This window comes from Gobio gobio (assembly GCF_949357685.1).
Source record: "Gobio gobio genome assembly, chromosome: 3".
NCBI classification, from domain to species: Eukaryota; Metazoa; Chordata; class Actinopteri; order Cypriniformes; family Gobionidae; genus Gobio; species Gobio gobio.
Window position 1 is genome coordinate 44039246 of NC_137099.1, and position 23623 is coordinate 44062868.

The 23623-nt window shown below is 39.3% G+C and overlaps 2 protein-coding genes across 4 annotated transcripts; one reads left to right on the forward strand and one right to left on the reverse strand.

Annotated features, from left to right (window-relative positions):
- The first annotated feature begins 2364 nt into the window (after positions 1-2364).
- LOC307124091 (uncharacterized protein) lies at positions 2365-9386 on the forward strand. Its single transcript, XM_079813096.1, has 2 exons — positions 2365-2483; positions 2629-9386. Exon 2 carries the CDS (start codon positions 2840-2842, stop codon positions 8819-8821), a length of 5982 nt encoding a protein of 1993 aa, XP_079669222.1. The 5' UTR covers positions 2365-2483; positions 2629-2839; the 3' UTR covers positions 8822-9386.
- A 184-nt stretch (positions 9387-9570) lies between these two features.
- Positions 9571-23422, reverse strand: tmem132a (transmembrane protein 132A). Of its 3 annotated transcripts, none has more exons than XM_079813105.1 (12): positions 22822-23422; positions 22318-22405; positions 20848-21062; positions 20551-20760; positions 17930-18426; positions 17683-17835; positions 15406-15601; positions 14804-14947; positions 14523-14725; positions 11436-11661; positions 10850-11041; positions 9571-10754 (listed from the first exon to the last, which is right to left on the reverse strand). In XM_079813105.1, the coding sequence occupies exons 2-12, from the start codon at positions 22397-22399 to the stop codon at positions 9945-9947; spliced, it is 2928 nt and encodes a 975-aa protein (XP_079669231.1). In that variant the 5' UTR covers positions 22400-22405; positions 22822-23422; the 3' UTR covers positions 9571-9944. The 3 variants fall into 3 exon arrangements, with proteins under 3 accessions (XP_079669231.1, XP_079669233.1, XP_079669232.1); XM_079813107.1 differs by having other exon boundaries at positions 20848-20979; positions 22822-23364; XM_079813106.1 differs by having other exon boundaries at positions 22346-22405; positions 22822-23237.
- Between the last annotated feature and the right edge of the window lie 201 nt (positions 23423-23623).

Below are 23623 nucleotides of genomic sequence, written 5' to 3' on the forward strand. Positions count from 1 at the left end.
TCTTCAACTTTGTTTTTTTTTATTTTAAAGCTGTGTAGCTTACCTGTACATAAAATCAAGATTATATTTAATGTAGACGAAAGTTAATCTGTTTAAAACTTTCCACATCATTTAAAAACATTAGAGACATTAATATAATAAGAAATGTGAGTTTCACTCTGGAGACGTAACGTTACGAAGTTTACGGTGGAAAAACGCTTAGCAGAGGATGGTTTCGATCCATCGACCTCTGGGTTATGGGCCCAGCACGCTTCCGCTGCGCCACTCTGCTACTACGGTGTATAGTTCCTCATTGGTAATTATAACTCTTATGATAGTTATGAGAACATTACGTGTTCTGTGTATTCACATTTCAATATTACGGGTCTACATGATTTGTGTTAGATTGGTGACTTCTCGGTCCATTTGTGAGAGAATGCATTTAAAAGTTTTTTGACACAACAGCTGAGACTTTAACACCGCACGGGAGGTACTCTGATATATGTTCTCCGCGTCTGTTAAAAACTTGTTCAGAGCGCAGACTATTTAACACGCATACTGTTTGCCTATGAGCTGATTGCGTCGAATACATCGACGGCAAAACATTCTGTTCCCTGACCGGGAATCGAACCCGGGCCGCGGCGGTGAGAGCGCCGAATCCTAACCACTAGACCACCAGGGAGCGGTGCTGCAAGGAGGTCATCTAATTCTATTATTCGTATAGGTGTAATATGAGATCAGTGTTATTTTGACTGAATGACTGTAAAACCATGCACACAATTATTTTAGGCTGAAGATTAGATATGTAGTCATTCGGTTTGATATACACAGTTGATTGATTCATCTGGAAACTGTTTCTGCATTGTCATTAATGCCAAATACACCATAAAGTATTAGGACACCCCTCCAAAATCATTTAACTCAGGTGTTCCAATCACTTCTATGGCCACAGGTGTAAAAAAATCAAGCACCTAGGCATGCAGATGCTTCTACAAATATTTGTGAAAGAATGGGTCGCTCTCAGGAGCTCATTGAATTCAAGTGTGGTACCGTGAAAGGTTGCCACCTGTGCTGTGCAATAAGTCCATTTGTGAAATTTCCTCACTACTAAAAATTCCACGGCCAGCTGTTAGTGGTATTATAACAAAGTGGAAGCAATTGGGAACATCAGGTGCTGAGGTGCACAGTGCGCAGAAGTTACCAACTTTCTGCAGAGTCAATAGCTACAGACCTCCAAACTTCGTGTGGCCTTCAGATTAGCTCAAGAACAGTGCGTAGAGAGCTTCATGGAATGGGTTTCCATGGCTGAGCAGCTGCATCCAAGCCTTACCTCACCAAGTGCAATGCAAAGTGTCGGATGCAGTGGTGTAAAGCATGCCGTCGCTGGACTCTAGAGCAGTGGAGATGTGTTCTCTGGAGTGACGAATCAACATGACTGCGCACCAGTGCACAAAACAAGGTCCATAAAGAAATGGATGAGCCAATTTTGGTGTGGAGGAAATTAACTGGCCTGCACAGAGTCCTGACCTCAACCCGATAGAACTCCTTTGGGATGAATTAGAGTGAAGACCTTCTCGTCCATCATCAGTGCCTGACCTCACAAATGCGCTTCTAGAAGAATGGTCAAAAACACACTCCTAAAGCCTTCCCAGAAGAGTTGAAGCTGTTATAGCTGCAAAGGGTGGGCCAACTCCACATTAAACCCTACAGATTAAGAATGGGAAGTCATTAAAGTTCATGTGTATGTAAAGGCAGATGTCCCAAAACTTTCGGCAATATAGTGTATGAAGGTTCCCGTTGTACAAATACATTTATAGTAGTTGTAAAGGCCATCAGAGTAGTTAAGTATTATTTTGATTATAGCTACGCTATATGGTTTTATTATTACGGTATCAGGCCTTTATTTTGATAACCAAAGAAACCGGAAGTATGGTGACGGAAATGTACCTGGCGATCGGCGAAAAGACGAAAGGAAAGTAGGAAAAGGTTCACGGTTAAAAACAGTTAAAACTACAAGGTTTAGCTTCAGTCAATTGGAGAACAAGGTTTGTAAAGAAATATATTTGAGCTATTGGAAATGTTTATCATAAAATGTATAACTTTGTAATGCTATCGGATTGAAACTAATGTAATGAGCTGTGTAACGTTCGAAATGTGATGGTAATGCATGGTTTATTTGTTTTTACTCAGCTCTTACGTTGGTTAATGACAAGGACGGCAATAAAATTCACTTAACCATCAGTTCTGGCCTTCTCAATATTGATTGGATGCTACAGTAAGTGTAAAGGCCATCAGAGTAGTTAAGTATTATTTTGATTATAGCTACGCTATATGGTTTTATTATTACGGTATCAGGCCTTTATTTTGATAACCAAAGAAACCGGAAGTATGGTGACGGAAATGTACCTGGCGATCGGCGAAAAGACGAAAGGAAAGTAGGAAAAGGTTCACGGTTAAAAACAGTTAAAACTACAAGGTTTAGCTTCAGTCAATTGGAGAACAAGGTTTGTAAAGAAATATATTTGAGCTATTGGAAATGTTTATCATAAAATGTATAACTTTGTAATGCTATCGGATTGAAACTAATGTAATGAGCTGTGTAACGTTCGAAATGTGATGGTAATGCATGGTTTATTTGTTTTTACTCAGCTCTTACGTTGGTTAATGACAAGGACGGCAATAAAATTCACTTAACCATCAGTTCTGGCCTTCTCAATATTGATTGGATGCTACAGTAAGAGCTTGACCACCGCCACACGCTGCACAACGGGGCTGCAAGATCCATCGGCAATTCCCGTGAAATCCAGCAGAGGGCAGAAGTTGGTCAGAAAATAAAACAGTTCAACGAAAGGTGCTCAAAATGGAAGAATCACAGGCTGCTTCAGTAAGTCAAATGGACATAAATGAACAGATCACAAATTTACAACAAAAAATTCAAGATTTGAAAGACTCACTTAAAGACGAAAGTGAGGATAGACAAAACATTATGGATTCAATCAGGTGCAAAGAACGAATCTTAACAGAGCTTCAAGACAAAGCTCAAAGCATGTCAAGGTTGCCAAGGCGTTCTGAAAGAGTTAAAGTACCAACAGAAAGGATGATAACATTCCAAAAGGAAGAAATGAGTAAAAGGGAAAAAAGACTAACAACTCTTTATGAACAATGGAAAATACAGGTACGCGAAACAAGAGAAAGGTTAAAGTTAGATATCACAGACAAGGAGATGTCAGAACTCGCGGACATAATAGAGAAAGGGAGAGATGATGTATTGAAGTTATATTCAGAAATAAGAAACCAAATGGCACCATCATCTGACATAAGGAGAAAGATTGATGCATGCGATGCAATAACTCGTGACATCGTAAGGATAATTCTGGAAAGATTAAGTGGTGTTGATGAGGATTTTGACGCAGAGCGCGAAAGAATTCGTTTACGTGGACTTTTAGAGCATGAGTATGCCCAGTCCATATACGGCTCAACCGCAGGTTCAAATCGCAGCCAACGGTCCTCAGCTTCACAGCTCACAGCAAAACGAGCCGATGCAGCAGCAGAGCTAGCTGCAAAAGAAGCTGAATATGAAATCGTACTAGAGGAACAAAGACAACAGGAAAGGATAAAAGCTCTAGAGGAGGAGCACAAGAAACAAATGGCAGCTCAAACATCAGAGTTGGAACGCTTGAAAGCACAGAGGGAAGTGAAAGCAGCTCGAGCCAGGTTTGAAGCATATGACAGAGAGTTATCACAGGTGGATGATGTACAGTCAATTAAAAGTGAACAGGTGAGCCCATATTCCACACCCACACCAGCGCTCTCTTTCATTCCTGTGCAAACAGCTCCCCCTAGTGTCACTCAACTAGCTCAAGCAGTGCAGGATAGCATTCAACTGAACAGACTTCCCACGCCAGAACCAACAGTGTTTAGTGGCGACCCTATAAGCTTCATTGAATGGAAATCCACTTTCATATCACTGATTGAACAAAAGGGCATCTCAGCAGCAGACAAATTGTACTATTTGAAAAGATACGTAACAGGCCCAGCTCGAAAATGCCTTGAAGGCACTTTCTTTAGAAATGATGAGGAAGCATATAAGGACGCTTGGCACAAACTAAACCAAAGGTACGGCCAGCCTTTCGTGATTCAGAAGGCATTTAGAGAAAGGCTATCAAATTGGCCTAAAGTGCAGTCTAGAGATGCTGATGGACTAAGGGCATTTGCAGATTTCATAAATGCATGCATGCTTGCAATGCCACATGTAAAGGGTCTACAAATACTCAATGACAGTGAAGAAAACCAAAAATTGTTGCACAAACTACCAGACTGGATAAACGCAAGATGGAACAGACAGGTAACAAAGACTTTAATGGAGGGCGGTGAGTTTCCAAGTTTTAGTGCTTTTGCCTCCTTCCTCTCAGTAGAAGCTGAAGTCGCCTGCAACCCAGTCACCTCCATTCATGCACTTCGCTGCACTGAAACAAACAGTGACAGAAGGAACACAAAGGAAATCAAAAGAAACAAGGCAAGTGTATATAACACAAACACCACTGAACAAAGTGATAAAAGGACAATAACAAAAACACTCAATGGCTCTCCATGCACAATGTGCCAAGGCAACCATCAACTTCACAAGTGCCCTGACCTCTTGAAAATGTCTCTAGAAAACAGAAAGAAGCATGTGAAAGACAATAGACTTTGTTATGGCTGTCTAAAACCAGGACACAGTGCTAAGGACTGCAGACGCCGCCTTACTTGTGAGACTTGCACAAAGCGACATCCGACATGTCTTCACGATGAAAACTACAGGAATGGTCTGCAAAGAGAAACATGTGTTAGCACAAACAATGCAGCTCAAGGCAGCTCACCTGAAACAGCAACAGCCATGTCACTCAATGTTGCTAGATCTGAACAGTCAGTCAGCACCTCAATGATAGTTCCAGTGTGGCTGTCCACTACCACTAATCCACTCAAGGAAAAACTGGTCTATGCGTTATTAGACACACAGAGCGACACTGTATTCATTGATCAGGATGTCACACATGAGCTGCAGGCAGATGTTTGTCCAGTTAAGTTGAAACTAACTACCATGATGGGTAGAAATGCAGTTGTAAGCAGTGGAAAGGTGTCTGATCTCTTAGTGAGAGGTTATAACTCAGCCACAGTCATAAAGCTCCCCACTGCATACACAAAGGATTACATACCTGCTAACAGAGAACACATACCTACATGTGAAACAGCCAAACAATGGAGTCACTTGCTACCGATTGTAGACGAGGTCCCTCCACTCCTCAGTTGTGAAGTAAGCCTCCTCATAGGTTATACTTGTCCTAGAGCTCTCGCACCCAAACAAGTAATCTTAGGCAAAGAAAATGAGCCCTATGCCATTCACACTGATTTGGGATGGAGCATAGTTGGCAACTCGACACCATACAACGAAATCTATTCAGCGAGCAGTCTCTGTCACCGAATCATTGTTAAAGAAATCCCTCCCTCAACTCCAGCGGATGCAATACGTGTTTTGGAGAGAGATTTCAAAGAGACTGACGGGAATGAAAAGACGGTGTCACAAGAGGACTTAGTATTCCTTCAGAAACTCGAGCATGGCATAACACAGACTGAAAATGGACATTTTGAAATGCCATTACCATTTAAAGAAAGACCACAAATGCCGGATAACAGACAACTCGCCGAAACCAGGCTACATCAGCTCAAGCGCAAGTTCCTGAAAGATGAAAAATACAAAAGGGAATACATGAAATATATGAGTGACATCATCAAAAGGGGTGACGCTGAAAAGACTGATGATGATGGACCGCCCGGAGAGACATGGTACATACCGCACCACGGCATCTATCATCCAAAGAAACCTGATAGGTTGCGCGTGGTCTTCGACTGCTCTGCAAAACACAAAGGCACCTGTCTTAATGAGCATTTGCTGAACGGTCCGGATATGATCAACAACTTAACTGGTGTGCTTGTGCGCTTCAGACAGCACCAAGTAGCGCTCATGTGCGACATCGAAAAAATGTTTCACCAATTCCAAGTCAAAGAAAATGATCGCAACTACTTACGCTTCGTATGGTGGAAAGACGAAGATATGAACAGCCAACCACAAGCATACAGGATGACAGTACACCTCTTTGGTGCTGTTTCATCACCCGGTTGTGCGAACTATGGACTCAAACATTTAGCCAAAGAGAACAGTTCTGCATATCCAGTTGGCTCACAGTTCATAGCAAGAGACTTCTATGTAGACGACGGAGTCACCAGCGCAGAGACAGTAAAGGATGCTATACGACTGGCAAAGGAAGCACGTGAACTATGTGCAAAGGGTGGACTAAGGTTACACAAATTCGTGTCCAACAACTCTGAAGTTTTAAAAAACATTCCAGCTTCAGAGCATGCAACAGATACAAGAACAAAGGACTTGACGTTTAATGAGACACAGACTGAAAGAGCACTTGGCATTTATTGGAATGTGGAGAAGGATTGCTTTACATTTAACATCACGCTAAAGGACCAACCACCAACCAGGCGCGGCATCTTGTCCACAGTCTCAGCAATATACGACCCCCTTGGCTTCATTGCTCCCTATGTACTCAAGGGAAAGGGGATTCTCCAAGAAATGTGTCGTCAAGGAACAGACTGGGACGACCCGCTACCTGAGCAGCTTAAGCCACGGTGGGAGTGCTGGAAAGGAGATCTACACAATCTAAAAAATGTGCAAATCAGCAGATGTTATGTTCCTGCAGATTTTGGAGAAGTGGTAAAAAGAGAAATACACCACTTTTCTGATGCAAGTGCCGCAGGATATGGACAGTGTTCTTATTTCAGACTCATAAACAAAAGGGAAGAGGTCCACTGTACCTTCATCATGGGCAAAGCACGCGTCTCTCCAACAAAGATCACCACGATCCCAAGGTTAGAGCTTACCGCAGCCGCAGTATCAGTCGCCGTAAGTAACACGCTAAGAGAGGAACTGCTCTATGACAATGTTGAAGAGTTCTTCTGGACAGACTCAAAGGTCACTCTAGGATACATAAACAACGACGCGAGGCGGTTTCACACGTTTGTTGCTAATAGAGTGCAAAAAATCCGCAACAGTACCTCACCGCAACAATGGTTTTATGTGCCTACCAGTGAAAACCCAGCAGATATAGCATCCAGGGGCACATCTGTAAATGAACTGCTTTCATCTAATTGGTTCACAGGCCCTCACTTTCTGTGGGAAAAGAAAATACAGCTTCAAACAAAAGAGACCATTGTACTTACAGTAGGAGACCCAGAGGTGAGAAAGGTACAGACACTAAGCACAGAAACCGTTGAACATACAAGCCTTAGTGACCGACTCACAAGGTTCTCATCCTGGTCCCGTGCAGTCAGCGCAGTCGCACGTCTCAGACGATACCTGCTCAAAGACAAATCAAAGACACTCACAACTGTAACTGAAAGACAAAATACAGAAACTGTGATTATCAAAGACTTACAAAGACAAGCATATCAAAACGAAATAGAGACATTAAACAAAAGCAAACAACTTCCAAAGAACAACAAAATGTACAACTTGGATGTTTTCTTAGACAAGGACAATGTGCTTAAGGTGGGAGGAAGGCTCCATCACTCATCTCTTCCCAGCTCATTTAAACATCCAACAATCATTCCCAGAGAACATCACGTCACAAAACTGATAATTGCTCATTGCCACGAGAGGGTCAATCATCAGGGAAAGGGCTACACAATGAATGAGATACGATCCACTGGCTATTGGATTCCAAAGTTAAGTCAAACGGTTGCATCCTACATTCGCCAGTGTGTGTTTTGCAGGAAACAAAGGAGACCTGTGGAAGGACAAAAAATGAGAGACTTACCCACAGAAAGAATTGAACACTCTCCGCCTTTCACATACTGTGGTATGGACGTTTTTGGACCGTTCCTGACCAAACAAGCAAGGAAAGAATATAAAAGGTATGGCCTCCTCTTCACATGCTTTTATTCACGTGCAATTCATGTTGAAATGTTAGAAGACCTATCAACGGACACCTTTATAAATGGACTCAGATGCTTCATCGCTCTAAGAGGCTCTGTCAGACAAATAAAATGTGATCAGGGCACTAACTTTGTTGGTGCCAAAAACGAACTGAGTGCAGCACAAGGTGAAATTGACATTGACAAACTGACAACCTTCCTTGCAGATAATCAATGTGATTTTGTCCTAAACACACCTCATGCTAGCCACGCAGGTGGAGTATGGGAACGACAGATACGGACTGTGAGAAACGTTCTTAATGCAACACTGGCTCTCACACCAGGTCGACTCACCGACTCCTCACTCAGAACCTTCTTGTATGAAGCGGCTGCTATAGTAAACAGCCGCCCCCTTACAACAGACAGTCTCAACGATCCAAACAGTTTGGAGCCACTAACTCCAAATCATCTTGTCACAATGAAAACATCAACTCCTCTGCCACCCCCAGGACAATTCGTTAAGGAGGACTTATATGCACAAAAACGATGGCGTCATGTACAGTACTTGCTCGAACAATTTTGGAGCAGATGGAAAGGGGAGTACTTGCAGAACATAATGGTCAGACAAAAATGGCACAAGCCTAAAAGAAACATGCAAATAGGCGACATAGTAATGGACAAGGATGAAATGCAACCACGATCACAGTGGAAACTTGGACGAATCTTGGACACTGTAAAAGATACAGATGGACTTGTCAGAAAGGTCAAAATAGGCTTTGCAGACAGAAATCTTAACAAAAGAGGTCAACGGGTGAACAAAATGTCTGTAGTAGAACGCCCTGTACATAAGTTAGTTCTGCTACTAGAAGATGGTAAAAGGTAAATTTTGCAATGCTTAAGTGTATTGAAATGATGAAGTTACAGTTGTAACCTGTTTATCAGGTTATTTCTGCATTCTGGATATGTAACGTGAAGAAATTATTTGTGTTTTTTTTTTATATGTGTAACGTCAAATAATTTGGTGGGAGTGTAAAGGCCATCAGAGTAGTTAAGTATTATTTTGATTATAGCTACGCTATATGGTTTTATTATTACGGTATCAGGCCTTTATTTTGATAACCAAAGAAACCGGAAGTATGGTGACGGAAATGTACCTGGCGATCGGCGAAAAGACGAAAGGAAAGTAGGAAAAGGTTCACGGTTAAAAACAGTTAAAACTACAAGGTTTAGCTTCAGTCAATTGGAGAACAAGGTTTGTAAAGAAATATATTTGAGCTATTGGAAATGTTTATCATAAAATGTATAACTTTGTAATGCTATCGGATTGAAACTAATGTAATGAGCTGTGTAACGTTCGAAATGTGATGGTAATGCATGGTTTATTTGTTTTTACTCAGCTCTTACGTTGGTTAATGACAAGGACGGCAATAAAATTCACTTAACCATCAGTTCTGGCCTTCTCAATATTGATTGGATGCTACAGTAGTAAATGATCTCTACCACCTACCATGATAATCTGTGTATAAGAATCACATCCGTCTTATGGTAATAATACATTCCTAGAAATTGTATCTGTATAACTCAACACCTTGTTTTAGCAAAAGAACATGAATTAATATTTTGTATATTTTTCACCTTTATTTAATATTTGAGCAGTGTAAAAAAGTCACACACAAAAACAAGTAGCCATATGTTTTACTTGAAGTTATTCAGATCATAAAAAAGTTTAGGTGTATTCATGTTTTCTCTAATGAATTATTATGCCAATATTAACACAATAGGCTACTGTATCTTCTTGTATTAATGTCTTTGAAAGAAATAACAGAAACAAAAATAATAGCAAACAATTGAAGTAATAACATATAATTTACATTAACATACATATTCTTACATCTCAGCTAAAATGTCATGCTGATGGGCAATACTACAAATATGTGACCATAAATACTAATTCAGGATACGCACAAAGTATATAGGCAATGTGAGCTATTTTGAAAGTCAAAAGGTCATTTCCTTTCCCTTCTGTCATCACCCGTTACCACTTCACTACCCTGTTTTACCTCTACCCTTATCTCCTCTTGTTCTGCAGTGTCCTCGTCGTCCTCCACAGTGTCTTTTACATTTCCTTCTTGTCTTCCTCTGTTCCTCTGTTCTCTCAGTGCACATGGCAGGCAATTGATCAGGAAAAGGAGGGAGGAAAGACAAAGGAGAGAAAGGACAGCTCCAACGCCAATCTCTACTTGTCTATCAGCAGTTTTAACCTCTTTCCTCTCTTTTTCCACCCCAGGAGACAAATACACGACACTCTCTTCATGGTTGGGGATCAAAACCGCCTGCTCCAAGTCATTTCTTTTAAATATGTCATTACCAACATCATAGTCGCTTGTAGAATTTACCATCATTTGCTGATCTTCAAAGTTATCATACAGATCCTTGTTGGAGTCGACAAGCAAATCAGTCACATCATGCATCTCAAAGTTGGTTTCCTCGCTCCCCATTGGCCAAAAGTCCATGTTCAAGTTCACCCTTATCCAGCCAGAGCCTTTAGCCAATCTTTCTGCTTCACTTCCTTTTTGGATTGCTTCCATATCAACATGGTTAGACGCTAGTTCACAGGGGGAGACCAGGAGCTCGGCTTTCACAAGAGGCCCTCCGCCATCACCTTGTGCCAAGATGTGCTGTGATGGAGCCGGTGTCACAGCAACCACAGACTCAGCCAAAGAGGAGAGCCGGAGAGTAAAGGGAATTCCACTAAAGGCAGATACCGATATGGTGGTGTCATCATTAAACTGAATCCAAACATTTACAGATGCTTCCTAATAAATAAATAAAAAAGAGCAGAAAGAATGAGAAATAGAACAACGCTGGTAAAAATCAATAGGATTAAAATGTTAGTGCTCACTATACTTACTTGCCCATGGTTGTACAGTGTGTTGTGAGCATTCACAGTTGCTGTGACAATAGACGGATGAGATGGGCTGGAATTAATTGACAGGCCAAGCCCTCCCACCAACTGAACAGAGAGGTCACCAGCGGTGACAGGTTCAGAGGTTACAATGACATTAGCTCTTCCAAGCACTCCATCCCACTGACTTGATATCACCTTGAAAAACAGAGATATGAGAAACAATTAGGGGAGGAAATTAAGAACCAAGACAGGTCCATACTTAAAGTGATAGTTCACCAACAAATTCAAATTCTGTCATCATTTACGCATCTTTATGTTGTTTCCAATCTGTAAGACATTATTTCTTCTGCAGAACACAAAACAAGATAGACTAAGTTTTGTCAATATAACAACACTGTACCCCATTTACTTTCATTGTATGGCCATTTTCATTGTTTTTTCTTCTTTTGAGTGTCACATAAGACAGTCATACAGGTTTGGAACGACATAAATATGATGACAGAATTTTCATTTTTGGGTGAACTATCCCTTTACGTTGTTAATGTGCTATGCCACATAAAAAATTCTGACTGTAAATTCAGATACCAACATATAATGATGTAATTCCAGGCTTCAAGCCAATTAGATTTTTTTGTTTATCGAGGGCTGCAATATATGGGTTTTCTATCCTCAGCCAGTCTCGGACAAGTTCGGTCACATCCACAAACCAATCCGGTGATCCGAGCATGTAGGTTGGTTGGCCTCCTTGGGCTGCCGATTGGGCACTAAATTGTGCCAAAATCTGTATAGCAGACCTCTGATAAACTGGTTCACACCTAAAAAAAAAAAGAGACATTTCAATTTCCTTATGATCAATGCCATTCCCTTGCACTACTTGAAATGTCTGCAGAAGAATATTGAGTACAGATACTATAATATTAATTAAATAAAAAGCCACTTAAAGTGAAAAAAATAAAATTTTGTCATCATTTACTCACCCTCAAGTTGTTCCAAACCTGTATGAAGTTGATGGACCCCATTGGCTTCCATAGTAGGGGAAGAAATACTATGGAAGTTAATGGGGTCCATCAACTGTTTGGTTACCAAAATTCTTTAAAATATAAGAAATTTGTGTTTGGCAGAAAAAATTATTTCATACAGGTTTGGAACAACTTGAGAGTGAGTAAATTAAGACAACATTTTTGGGTGAACTATTCCTTTAGGTGTACTTAATGAGAGTACATTTTCATGCCTGTTTCTTAACACACTTCAATGATTAGTTCAGAGAAAAAGGAAAATATGAATCAATCGAATGTTTTAATCCAGTCTCGAAAGTCTTGGGAAGAGATACACACATACACATCACATATGTTAAACACAGAAGCTCAAACGTGCATGCGTGATGAACGAGAGGAACCAATGTGGTTTGTTCTATAGCACCTGATGACGCATGAGCATCTGTTTACCATATGATGTGTATGTATGTGTGTTGTTCACTGTTTTAATGTAAATAAAATCATATAAAGTGATTGTTTCTCTTCACAAGACTTGGATTAAACAGCTCAATTCATGAGGATTCATTTGATGACAACTTTATGTTTTCGGATCTTCAAAGTTTCAGTTGCATGGACATTTGGTGGGACAGAAACCTTTCAGGTTTCATTAGAAATCAATTAATTTGTGTTTTGAAGATTAACCAAAGTCTTTGGAACAACATGAGGGTAAGTAAATGATGAGAGACCTTTCATTTTTGGATGAACTATCCCTTTAAAGGGATAGTTCACCCAAAAACGAAAATTTGATGTTTATCTGCTTACCCCTATGGCATCCAAGGTGTAGGTGTCTTCGTTTCTTCAGTAGAACACAAATGAAGATTTTTAACTCCAAGCGTTGCTGTGTGTCACTCATATAATGCTTGTCAATGAAGTCAAATTCTATTCTAAAAAAAAACGTGGACAGACAACTTCAAATTAAACCCCGCGGCTCGTGACGACACATTGATGTCTTAAGACACGAAACGATTGGTTTCTGAGAGAAACCGAACGGTATTTATGCAATTATATCACCTCATATCAGACTAATGTTTTCAGCTCTCCAGACTGCCATCACTTCCCGTGAGTGAGGTCAAAATTCCGGCCGGGTCATAGATATGTATTCGTAGACTCCTCATTCGAGCATTCCACGCAGGCACTAATGAGGTATCTATGTATATATCTATGACCCGGCCGGAATTTTGACCTCACTCACGTTTAATTTGAAGTTGTCTGTCCATGTTTTTGTTTACTCTAATAGAATTAGACCCCATTGACAAGCATTATACAACTGGCACATAGCAACGGTTGGAGTTAAAAATCTTCGTTTGTGTTCTACTGAAGAAACAAAGACACCTACATCTTGAATGCCTTGGGGGTAAGCAGATAAAACATCAAATTTTCGTTTTTGGGTGAACTATCCCTTTAAGTACAATAAAAAATAATACAAATAAATAAAATATAGCCTAGTTAAAAGTTTTAATTACACCATCATATTTCACAATTTTCTGTCATGCTTTAAAGAAGTACACTTATTTTGATGTGTTGACTAACAAACTAAATCACATGTAAAGTAGGTATAACGTGTATTTTCAAATATATTTAAATACATGATACGTTTCAATATGTTTTCCATACAAGCTGGTCATAGTCGTCAGTGCACAGTAAACATATTTCAATGATAATAGAAGTAATTATGAAAAAAAATGTAAATATGTCCTACTTACGTGGGTCAAAACACTCTTAGTTTAAGTAATTACATTTAATATAAATTTAAACTAAAATACATTTTATTTAACAGCAACTAACATGCAATTAAGTGTCCAAAATATTAATGATGTATTATTTCCGTAATAAGTGTTTGAAAATATTACATTTATTTTGCACTTAAAAGTGCACTATGTAACTTTTCCGTCCACTAGAGGTCGCCTATTCAAAACAAAGGCGTAGTTTGATGACGCCACGTTTGAGGGCAGAATCTTGGGTCATGTGGTCTTCACCTCACAGCCGGTGGAAAAGAATCGGGATAGGACTCGGGCAGAAATCATGTTCATGGATGTGATGATAAACGTTACTGTAGTATGAAGCAGAGCAGGACCGAGTGTTGTGGAGCTGAGGAACCGCTGGAGGGATTGTTAATGAGAAGAGCGGCAGGACTTTTATTATGACAGTCGCCGGCGCCACTTCCGCTTTTCCGGTCATGAGTATGAGGTAGCGGGGCTCTGTTTATCATATTAGATGCATCTGAGTGTGTTAATGATGTTATGACGTTACTCTGTGTGTTCTCTCGGCTATGACACTTGTTCACACTGCAGTAAGAGTAAAGCGTTTCTGCAGAATAAAACCGGAAAACGAGGGTAACGCAGATATGACGCAATCGACAGGTGACTCCCTCACACGTCCAGGTTCCTTGGTTAAAATAGCAATTTTCTCACGATTTACAAATAGTTGGAAACATTTGGAATATTGTAATACTCAACTGAACAAAATATATAACACTGGCATGGTGGTTTTTGGATATTTTACTAAAAAAAAAATTACATAGTGCACCTTTAAGTGTATTATTTCTGTACTCTTTTGAAATGATGCTATAGTGTTCTTTTTCACAAGAAAATGCATGTTTACTAATGGGACCTTATTGTAAAGCATAACCAAATATTGCATACCCGCTCTCACTGTAGTGATTCCAGCCATTGATGGGACTCAGCACAGAGTCCGAGAGAGACACACGTAGTGGAACTACTGGAGCCCACACAGCCAAGCACAAAGAGCCACTGAACATTCCCAAAGAAAACTCCACCTCCACACAGATGCTGCCCCTTCCTGATTCACTCCCATCCACAAAAAGCACAGAGCAATCGTGAGACACCTGCCAGCAAAGAAAAGAGCCATCAGATGACTTTATATATTTATGCATTAGACCCGACCTCCTCAGAAATATTTATACCTTGACGATATCTTCATTGGCTGAATGACACTTCACCCCTGTGGTAACATCTGACACTTTGCCATCTAGGCCCACCGCTAGCACAATGACAGGAAGTGACACAGGCTGACTTGTCAAGATGGCTGTGTTGATAATAGTGTTGCTCTGCAAATAAAAACAGCTGGATCTCAGAAAAACACCATGTTTTTCCCTGTTCTTTACACCTATTACATTGAATATCTAACATTATTAAGGCTCTCTGAAATGCTTGATTCTGATTAGTCAGTCGTGACATTTTGAGGTCAGTTAAAGGAATGGTTTTACCTATAGCTACTCACTCTGTCGTTCAAAACCCATAAGACTTTCATTCATCTCCGAAAAACAAATTATGAGAGATTTATGTCCCTCAATTAAAAGTCTAATCACCCGAAACTCTTGACGTTTCAAAACGTTCACAAAGAGATCATAAAATAAATTCGAAATTACAGACTCGGACAAGTTGATATATATTGGGGAAAGGTGTAGAATATTTAGTAAACTGAAGGCATTGAGAACATTATTCTGTTGGTGATCCTTGTGATCATTTATCACGTACATATAGAAATGAGCAATCTATGATATACCTCTGTGATGGGGGCAATGCCCATCACTTCTCTGTCAATAAAGGAGAAAAAGCTTGTGACTGCTCCCTGTGGTGAAACTGCGAACTTGCGTGTTGAGTACTCCACCCACCAGCTGGCAGTGACAGTCATCGCTACGCCAAAGTTTCTGTGTAAAGCCTCAAATGAAAGACAGGATACCTGGCTTAGAGCGGATGTGCTGTGACAGAAGAAAAGTGACAAAGACAAAAATTAAAGGATGGATGGCAGATTCTTCTTTTAACGGACTTTCAGGTTTGTGGTTAATGATGTTGAGGAGTTAAAAGCTAAACTGCTTAAGGCCTATATAAAGAACTTCTATTGTTTCTTTCTTACAAAACTGTGTTATTAGCTATTAGATCTATAAAGATGTCTAAATTGTTATTTTCCTGTGATAGACTTGTAAGTGGATGAGCTTTTAGAATCAATGTAATTCCTATGAGTGGATTTGTGAAATATTAGGTTACACTTTATTTTAAGGTGACGTAATTACATTGTGCTTACTCAAATAAGTAGGCTACTGAGTAATACTAATTAACTACATGTACTTACTATAGAGTTACAGGGTTTGGTTTAGGGTTAGTTACTTGTAATTATGCATAATAGGCCTACACTACTATAGTAAGTAGGCTACATGTAGTAATGTGTAACTATGTCACCTTAAAATAAAGTGTTACCAAATATTATTGTGATTTAAAATATCCATTTTCCATTTATTTTTATTGAATTTATTCCTGTGACGGCACAGCTGAATTACCTCAATGATCCTTCAAAAATCATTCTAATACGCTGATTTGCTGCTCAAGAAACATCATTCATGTTGAAAACAGTTGTGCTGCTTAATATTTTCATGATATAATTTTTCCAGGATTCTTTAATGAATAGAAAGATCCAAAGAACAGCATTTATTTGAAATATATATGTATAATGTTATTAATGTCTTTACTGTCACTTCTGATCAATTTAAAGGGTTGGTTCACCCAAAAATAAAAACTTCTGTCATCATTTACTCACCCTCATGATGTCCACATGTAGTTTTACGATCTCTTTATGAACTTTTTGAAGCGTCAAAGTTGAGTGGACTGTCAATGGAGGGATAGAAATCTCTCAGATTTCATTTAAAATATATTAATTTGTGTTCCGAAGATGAACGGAAATCTTACGGGTTTGTTTGGAACGGCATGAGGGTAGTTAATTGATGACAGAATTTTCATTTTTGGGTGAAGTAAATTTCTTTAAAAAAAATTCTTACTGACCCTAAACTTTTTAAAGGGTTAGTTCAACCAAAAATTAATTACTTACCCTCATGTCGTTCGACACCCGTAAGACCTTTGTTCATCTTCAGAACACAAATGAAGATATTTTTGTTGAAATCTGATGGCTCAGAAAGGCCTCCATTGGCAGCAACGGAATTTACACTCACAAGATCCATAAAAGGTACTAAAGACGTCGTTACAAAGTCCATCTCACTACAGTGGTTCTACAATAATTTTATTAAGTGACAAGAATAGTTTTTGTGCGCAAAAAAAAAATCAAAATAACGACTTTATTCAACAAGTTTCTATCTTCCGCCTGGGCCTTTGACATGAACTCACAAAGCACCACGACGCATGCGCGAGAATATGACGTAGAGCCGGCGTTCTGAAACATGACCCAGAAGCGAGGAGCTTTGTTTACAAGCAGAGGAAGACGCGTCGTATCTAAGCTGTTGAATTCTACATTGATCGTGCTTTAGGTCTTGGCGTAGTGCTCAAAATGAGGCTAAAGTGTGCATTTCCTGGATGCCCAAACCGCCGGCTCTACGTGATATTCTCGCACATGCGTCGTGGTGCTTCGTGAGTTCACGTCAAAGGCCCAGACGGAAGACAGAAACTTGTTGAATAAAGTCGTTTAGATTTTTTTTTTGCGCACAAAAAATATTCTCGTCGCTTCTTAAAATGATTGTAGAACCACTGTAGTGAGATGGACTTTGTAACGACGTCTTTAGTACCTTTTATGGGTCTTGTGAGTGTAAATTTCGTTGCTGCCAGTGGAGGCCTTTCTGAGCCATCGGATTTCAACAAAAATATTTTATATAATATAATGTTCCGAAGATGACGGAGGTCTTATGGGTGTCGAACGACATTAGGGTAAGTAATTAATGACAGAAGTTTCATTTTTGGGTGAACTAACAATTTAATGCTATGTATGTTATACACTAATATGTTGATGTAAAATAGGTTAGTACAGATTAATTCTAGAGTCTGTAATTATTCCTCTTACCCAGTGCTGTCTGGATGAGTACCAGTGCTGTGGCTAGTGATGGAAATAACATCATGTTTAGAACCCGATGTCCTCTCTACATTTACCATCCAAAGGTCAGAGTTTGTAATGGGATGGACATCCAGAGACAACAACCCTTTTTTCATTTTCAGTCTGAAGGTGAAAAAAATATATGTGAACAAAAATGTACAATACATTATTTCAATGTGCTTAGCAATTGTATGTTTTGTAAAAATATTAATGTTACCTAATGGTCAGTGACTCCCCACTAAAATTTGCCCTCAAGTTTACTGACACTCTGATTGGTTGTCCAGTACGTACAGGCCCTTTGCTGTAAACAATTAGCACATTGGAATCCAACCAAAATATTTCTTCTGTCTGTCTATCTAAACATGCAGCGCTTTGCTTGGTTTTATTGATCTCTTGATCTTCATGTCCCACAGGACCAATGTAGTACATCTTCCTCTCTGATTGTTGTAACACTTCCTCCGCACACCTAGGGGATCCGACTTTAGGACCGGACACAATGCCAAAGGAAGAGTAGTAGAGCTGAATTTTATCAGAATGGGCGTTGAGTCGTCCTGGCACGTATGGATGCCTTCTCCCACGGTTTCGGGAACGAGAACGGTTTCTGCTCTGGTGACGTTGCTTGAAAATCTGGTCCAGGTTTGCCTTGATGTTCTGATTAGGCTCAAACCAGTCGTTTGGAAGCGTCAGAGTGACCACACACAACCCGAGAGGTGGCTGAGAGGAAATTGAAGAATACTTATTAATAATAATAATTTCAATAGATTTGGAATACATTTTCTATGCCCTTGAAGTACATTTTATAATATTTTTCAGCATTTGAAGGTTTAAACAAATACATTTAAATTAAAAAAATCTAGTTACAACATATTTTAGCATTTAAAAATCTATTTTGGACTGAAAAAAACATATATGCAAGTCAACACCTCAAACTCGTTGTTGTGCTCCTCAAATAATTCCTGAACCATTTTGCCCCGTAGCTACCACGCCCCTCCAAAAAAGCATTTGAAACAAATATGATTCCTAACCATTTTTATCTATACAACATCTGGTATTAAAATAGTAGCCTAAATGTTTTTTCTTGTGTGTCCAAATTAATGAAACTTTAAGGTGATTTGTTTGTTGAGAATAGCAGTGTGTTTACCACAGGATTTGGTGAAACTGTGGTGGGTGGACCTGTGTGTCCCTTGAAAACTGAAATTAAGCATTGTCAGAGCAGTAATGTAATAATCAGCCTATTTAAAAGATGAGCTGAGGTAATTTTTTTTTAAACATTAAAATGCTTTAGTCCTGTGTTTGTTCTTTGACTTTACAAACGGATTTCTTTATTTTTAGCTACATTCGTATTTTGCTAGTCAGCTCCCGACGCGGTCAATCATGAATGTAGCCTACGTGTCTGTCGCTTTATTACATTCTATGGTCTTCGGCGCTCGCGCTCCTTTAAACTCATAATAATATAGGGCGGCATTGGCTCAGTGGTTCAAGTAGGTTCTACAAACCGGAAGGTTGGTGGTTCAATCCCTGGTTCCAACTGAACAAGTGTCGAGGTGTCCATGAGCAAGACACCTAACCCCAGCTGCTCCCGACGAGCTGGATAGCGCCTTGCATGGCTGTCACCGCCGTCAGTGTATGAATGGGTGAATGTGAGGCAATATGTGCTTTGGATGGTCCTGGGTCTGTGAAAGCGCTATATAAATGCAGTCCATTTACCATTTACATTTAAACCGGCAAATGATCTATCCCGAAATGGCGTTGATCGATAGAACACATTTATTTTTTTTAGAATACATTACATTCACTCCAAAAGTGATTATGACAACTCACACAGCTACATTACGAGCTGCACTTCTTTCCGTGCCTGTTTAGCCTTCCGCTTCGCACAGCCTGGATGCGTTCGTTTCGGCGCCATTATAATTCAACGACTTCAACTAAAGCCGGTCAGCTGCTGGAAAAGTTGCATTTTTGCATTTTCGTACTCTAGTACGAAAACCCAGGTACCCTTTTCATACAGAAGGTGGGACCCATTTGAAACGGTGACATTAAATGGTTTCATTATAGGTGAGTGACAATTCATATATTTTCCAATGGACCAAAAGCCTAGTATTTTGCTGCCCATCTTGATTAGTGGACTAGCCTATAGGGATGTTACGGAGGCCCCACCTCAAAGCCCGAGGCCCTAGGCAAATGCCTACTCTGCTTATAGGTAGCGCTGGCCCTGGTAGGGGGTACGTGTCAAAGTAACATCCACATGGATGGCAGGACCCATGGTTTCCCAGCAGAACATTGCCCAAAGCATCACACTGTCTCCGGCGGCTTGCCTTCTTCCCATAGTGCATCCTGGTGCCATGTGTTCCCTGGGTAAGTGACGCACATGTACCCTGCCATCCACATGATGTAAAAGAAAATGTGATTCATCAGACCAGGCCACCTTCTTCCATTGCTCCGTGGTCCAGTTCTGATGCTCACGTGCCCACTGTTGGCACTTTCGTCAGTGGACAGGTCAGCAGGGGCACCCTGACTGGTCTATGGCTTTGCAGCCCCATACGCATCAAACTGCGATGCACTGTGTATTAGAACCAGCATTAACTTCTTGAGCAATTTGAGCTCCACACGGGCCAGCCTTCGCTTCCCACGCGCATCAATGAGCCTTGGCCACCCATGACCCTGTCATAATGTTATGCCTGATTGGTGTATATATATATATATGTATATTGTTGTACGTGTTCAGTGAAGAGTCAGAGTGATCACATAACACTGAGGTTTATTTGGCTCTTTGCTTTATAGATTTCTTATGTTATAAGACTGTCCTGACCCATCTATGGTGCCTTTGACCAGCAGTACCTGAGTGATGCAGGAAGCTTTCAGTTCTTCTGTCTGTTTGAAAGCATGGAGAGTAACGCAGGTTCCACTGTTAACATCACCCCTCATATGAAACAGCACGCGCACCTCAAACCGTTCTCCTCCGTCACCCTCAATCTCTTTGACAATGGTTTTCGAAAGGAGAGATGCCGTGAGAGATGGAGTCAGAGGAGGAATGGCTTCGGTCATCACCTTGAGAAGACAAGAGGTGGAAGCACCGATTAAGTTTATCTTTGAATTTGAGATAAAGGTCATTAACTATAATCAAGACTGTTGTACCTGTGTGATGGTGTAGGAACCAAATGAAGCACGGAGAAGAGGTTTGGAGGCCGTTCCTGATGGAGGCATGAGGAGCAAGGATTGGGTGGAAGAGAAGGGGCTGGAGTTGGTGAAGAGAAGGCCCAGATCAGCCTGAGAGAGGGGGAAAGACTGCCATGGTGAGGGAACAGTGACCCGGACTGGAAGCGATGGGGAGGGGGGAGTCTGACAATGGGCTTGTGATGGAGAAATAGGAAAGTGGGGTTATTAGTTTGAGAGATTAATAAAAATTGCTTTAGGTTTCTCATATCCAAATGAACTGCAACACCTAAAACCTTTATTTACAAAATGCAGAAGTGAAGAATTAAATACCAAGTGGGTAACACTTTACATTTAGGTTCCCTTTGTAAAGGATTCATAAAGGTTTTTAAATGACTAATAACTCATTTACAAATGCATTATAAATAATAAGCAGTTATACCTGCATGAACAAAAAGGGTGACTTTAACACAATACCTGCCAAATAGTGAGACATTTTTAACTCACATGTTATAAATGCTTAATAAATGTATTTATTCACACTTATTTAACTCAACCATTTATTAATGAGTTACAAACATTAATAACCTGTGAAAGTGAACCTTAATGTAAAGTGAACACATATGAACCATTTATTAATGAGTTACATGATTCACAGGTGTTCACTTTACCTTAAGGTTCACTTTCACAGGTTATTAATGTTTGTATCTCATTAATAAATGGTTCACGTGTTTACACTAAGGTTCACAACTAATATTGGAATTAAAATATTCATTATTTATATCTCATCAAGTTATTGTGCTAATTTTTTTTTCTTTTTCTCCAAAATAATGCTTGATAATTTCATTTTGATAAACAAGAAGTTGATAGGCATAATGAGCTTTTTTGTGGAATATCATGGGAGTAACTTTTGGAAAGGAATATTTTAAGAAAAGTGGCAGTCATTGAGATATTAATGAGAAAACCACAAATACAACACACGTCAGTCTCACTATGATAGTCTATTTTTGCTGCATCATGAAATAAATCAGGAATCTGGTATTGAGTTAAATAAGTGTGAATAAATACATTTATTAAGCATTTATAATATAATGGGAGTTAAAAATGGCTCACTATTTGGCAGGTATTGCATTAAAGTCACTCTTTTTTATTCATGCAACTGCTCATCAACGATTTATAATGCATTTGTAAATGAGTTATTAGTCATTTAAAAACCCCTTTATGAACCCCTTTAAGAGAACCTTAATGTAAAGTGTTACCAAAAAGTGCTCACACTCTTTCGATTAAATTCAAATTTGGTATAGACTACTTTAAAAAAAAATTATCCTAGTGCTCTACAGAATTATCCAAAATATCATTTAAAAAGAGAGAAAAATTCTCACTGTTAAAGGTCATAAAGTAAAGTGTGTTATGCAGTGTTTTGGGAAGAGTGTAAAAATAAGTCAAACTTACAGAGGATTATGAATAAGTGAAGGATTACCAGTCTCATAGTAGAAGACTTCCATTTGAGTCTAGAACGACTCATTACATCCATAACACCCTGTAATACAGCAAACATATTATGCTTGTCGAAAATTTTAATAGTTGACCAATTTGGTTGTTGTTAAATTATTTATTATAAATTGATAAAATGATTAGTTATTAAAATAAATATATTAATACTATCCATTAAAATCACATTATACTCTTTAAAATATAATGTGTTTTTTTTATTGGCATCAATGGTTCCATGAAGAACTTTTAACATACATAGAACATTTTTCATTCCACAAAAATTTTAGATTATTTAGATAATTAAAATGTTCTTCACACTAAGAAAAAATGGTTCCCCTTAAGAACTGTTCAATTAATTTTTTTTTTATGGCATTACTGCCCTTTTGGAACCTTTTGGAGTTTCAGTTAAAATAAGATAATACAACAAAAACAATTGACACTATCAAAAAAGTTTGTACTTGCCTCAATGGTCCTTTCAGATTTTCAGATTTGCAAAACTGAAAGTAAGATATCACTCTCCTCGCACAGACATGCTTGGTCCAATGTGTGAATTTTGTCACAGAGTTTCATAAATCCAGCTTCGTTCAGAATGCTTGCTTCTATCCTTTGGAAGTTTTTTCTTAGTTTTGTAAATATAAAAACATTCCAAGTTCAGGTATGTCAGATGTGTCCAAATGATTTCCTTATTTTTTTAGTGTGTTGTTCTTTTTCTCTCTTTTTGTCATCTATATCTCTGCACTGTTGCTGTCAGTCATTCTCTCTCTGTCCCTCTTTGGCTGGTGTGTCGGATTCACACAATACGGATTTATTCATTTAAAATGGTAAATAATCCTCTGCTCTCACCCTCCCCCATTTTCCTCTCTTTATTTCTTGGATATGTCTGGCCAAAGATAGTTGACATCCTTCCAAGAAACTCTTTGTAAATCTGAAGATGAAACCCACTTCCTATCTCATCTTAATCTCACTCTCTCCCTGGGTCCTCTACATTTCGGTTTACTATAATAAAACATGCAGAATTTGTGTTGTCACAAATGGCGTCTTCCTGAACATACATTAAAGTAATGGGATCTCAATGCTTTTAATGTTTAATTTCAGGGGCTTAATGATTAGTGCATGAGGGAGAAATGCTGCAGACGGCATTAAAGGCAAAATCCTATTAGCATGAATGAGGGCATTATATGCATCTGAAAAAATAAAAAATATTTAATCACACCGCTGTCTCTTTTTCCATCTAATCGGTCTCTGATGACCACTGAGACTATCT

Bases quoted from the DNA above. Each gene is read 5' to 3' on its own strand.
- tmem132a (XM_079813105.1), bottom strand. From the start codon at position 22,399: ATGGATGTAATGAGTCGTTCTAGACTCAAATGGAAGTCTTCTACTATG. The intron at 17,836-17,929 runs GTAACATTAATA...TTTCACCTTCAG, and splicing joins GGGGAGTCACTGACCATTAG to ACTGAAAATGAAAAAAGGGT. The intron at 14,948-15,405 runs GTATATCATAGA...TTTTATTTGCAG, and splicing joins GCATTGCCCCCATCACAGAG to AGCAACACTATTATCAACAC.
- LOC307124091 (XM_079813096.1), top strand. From the start codon at position 2,840: ATGGAAGAATCACAGGCTGCTTCAGTAAGTCAAATGGACATAAATGAA.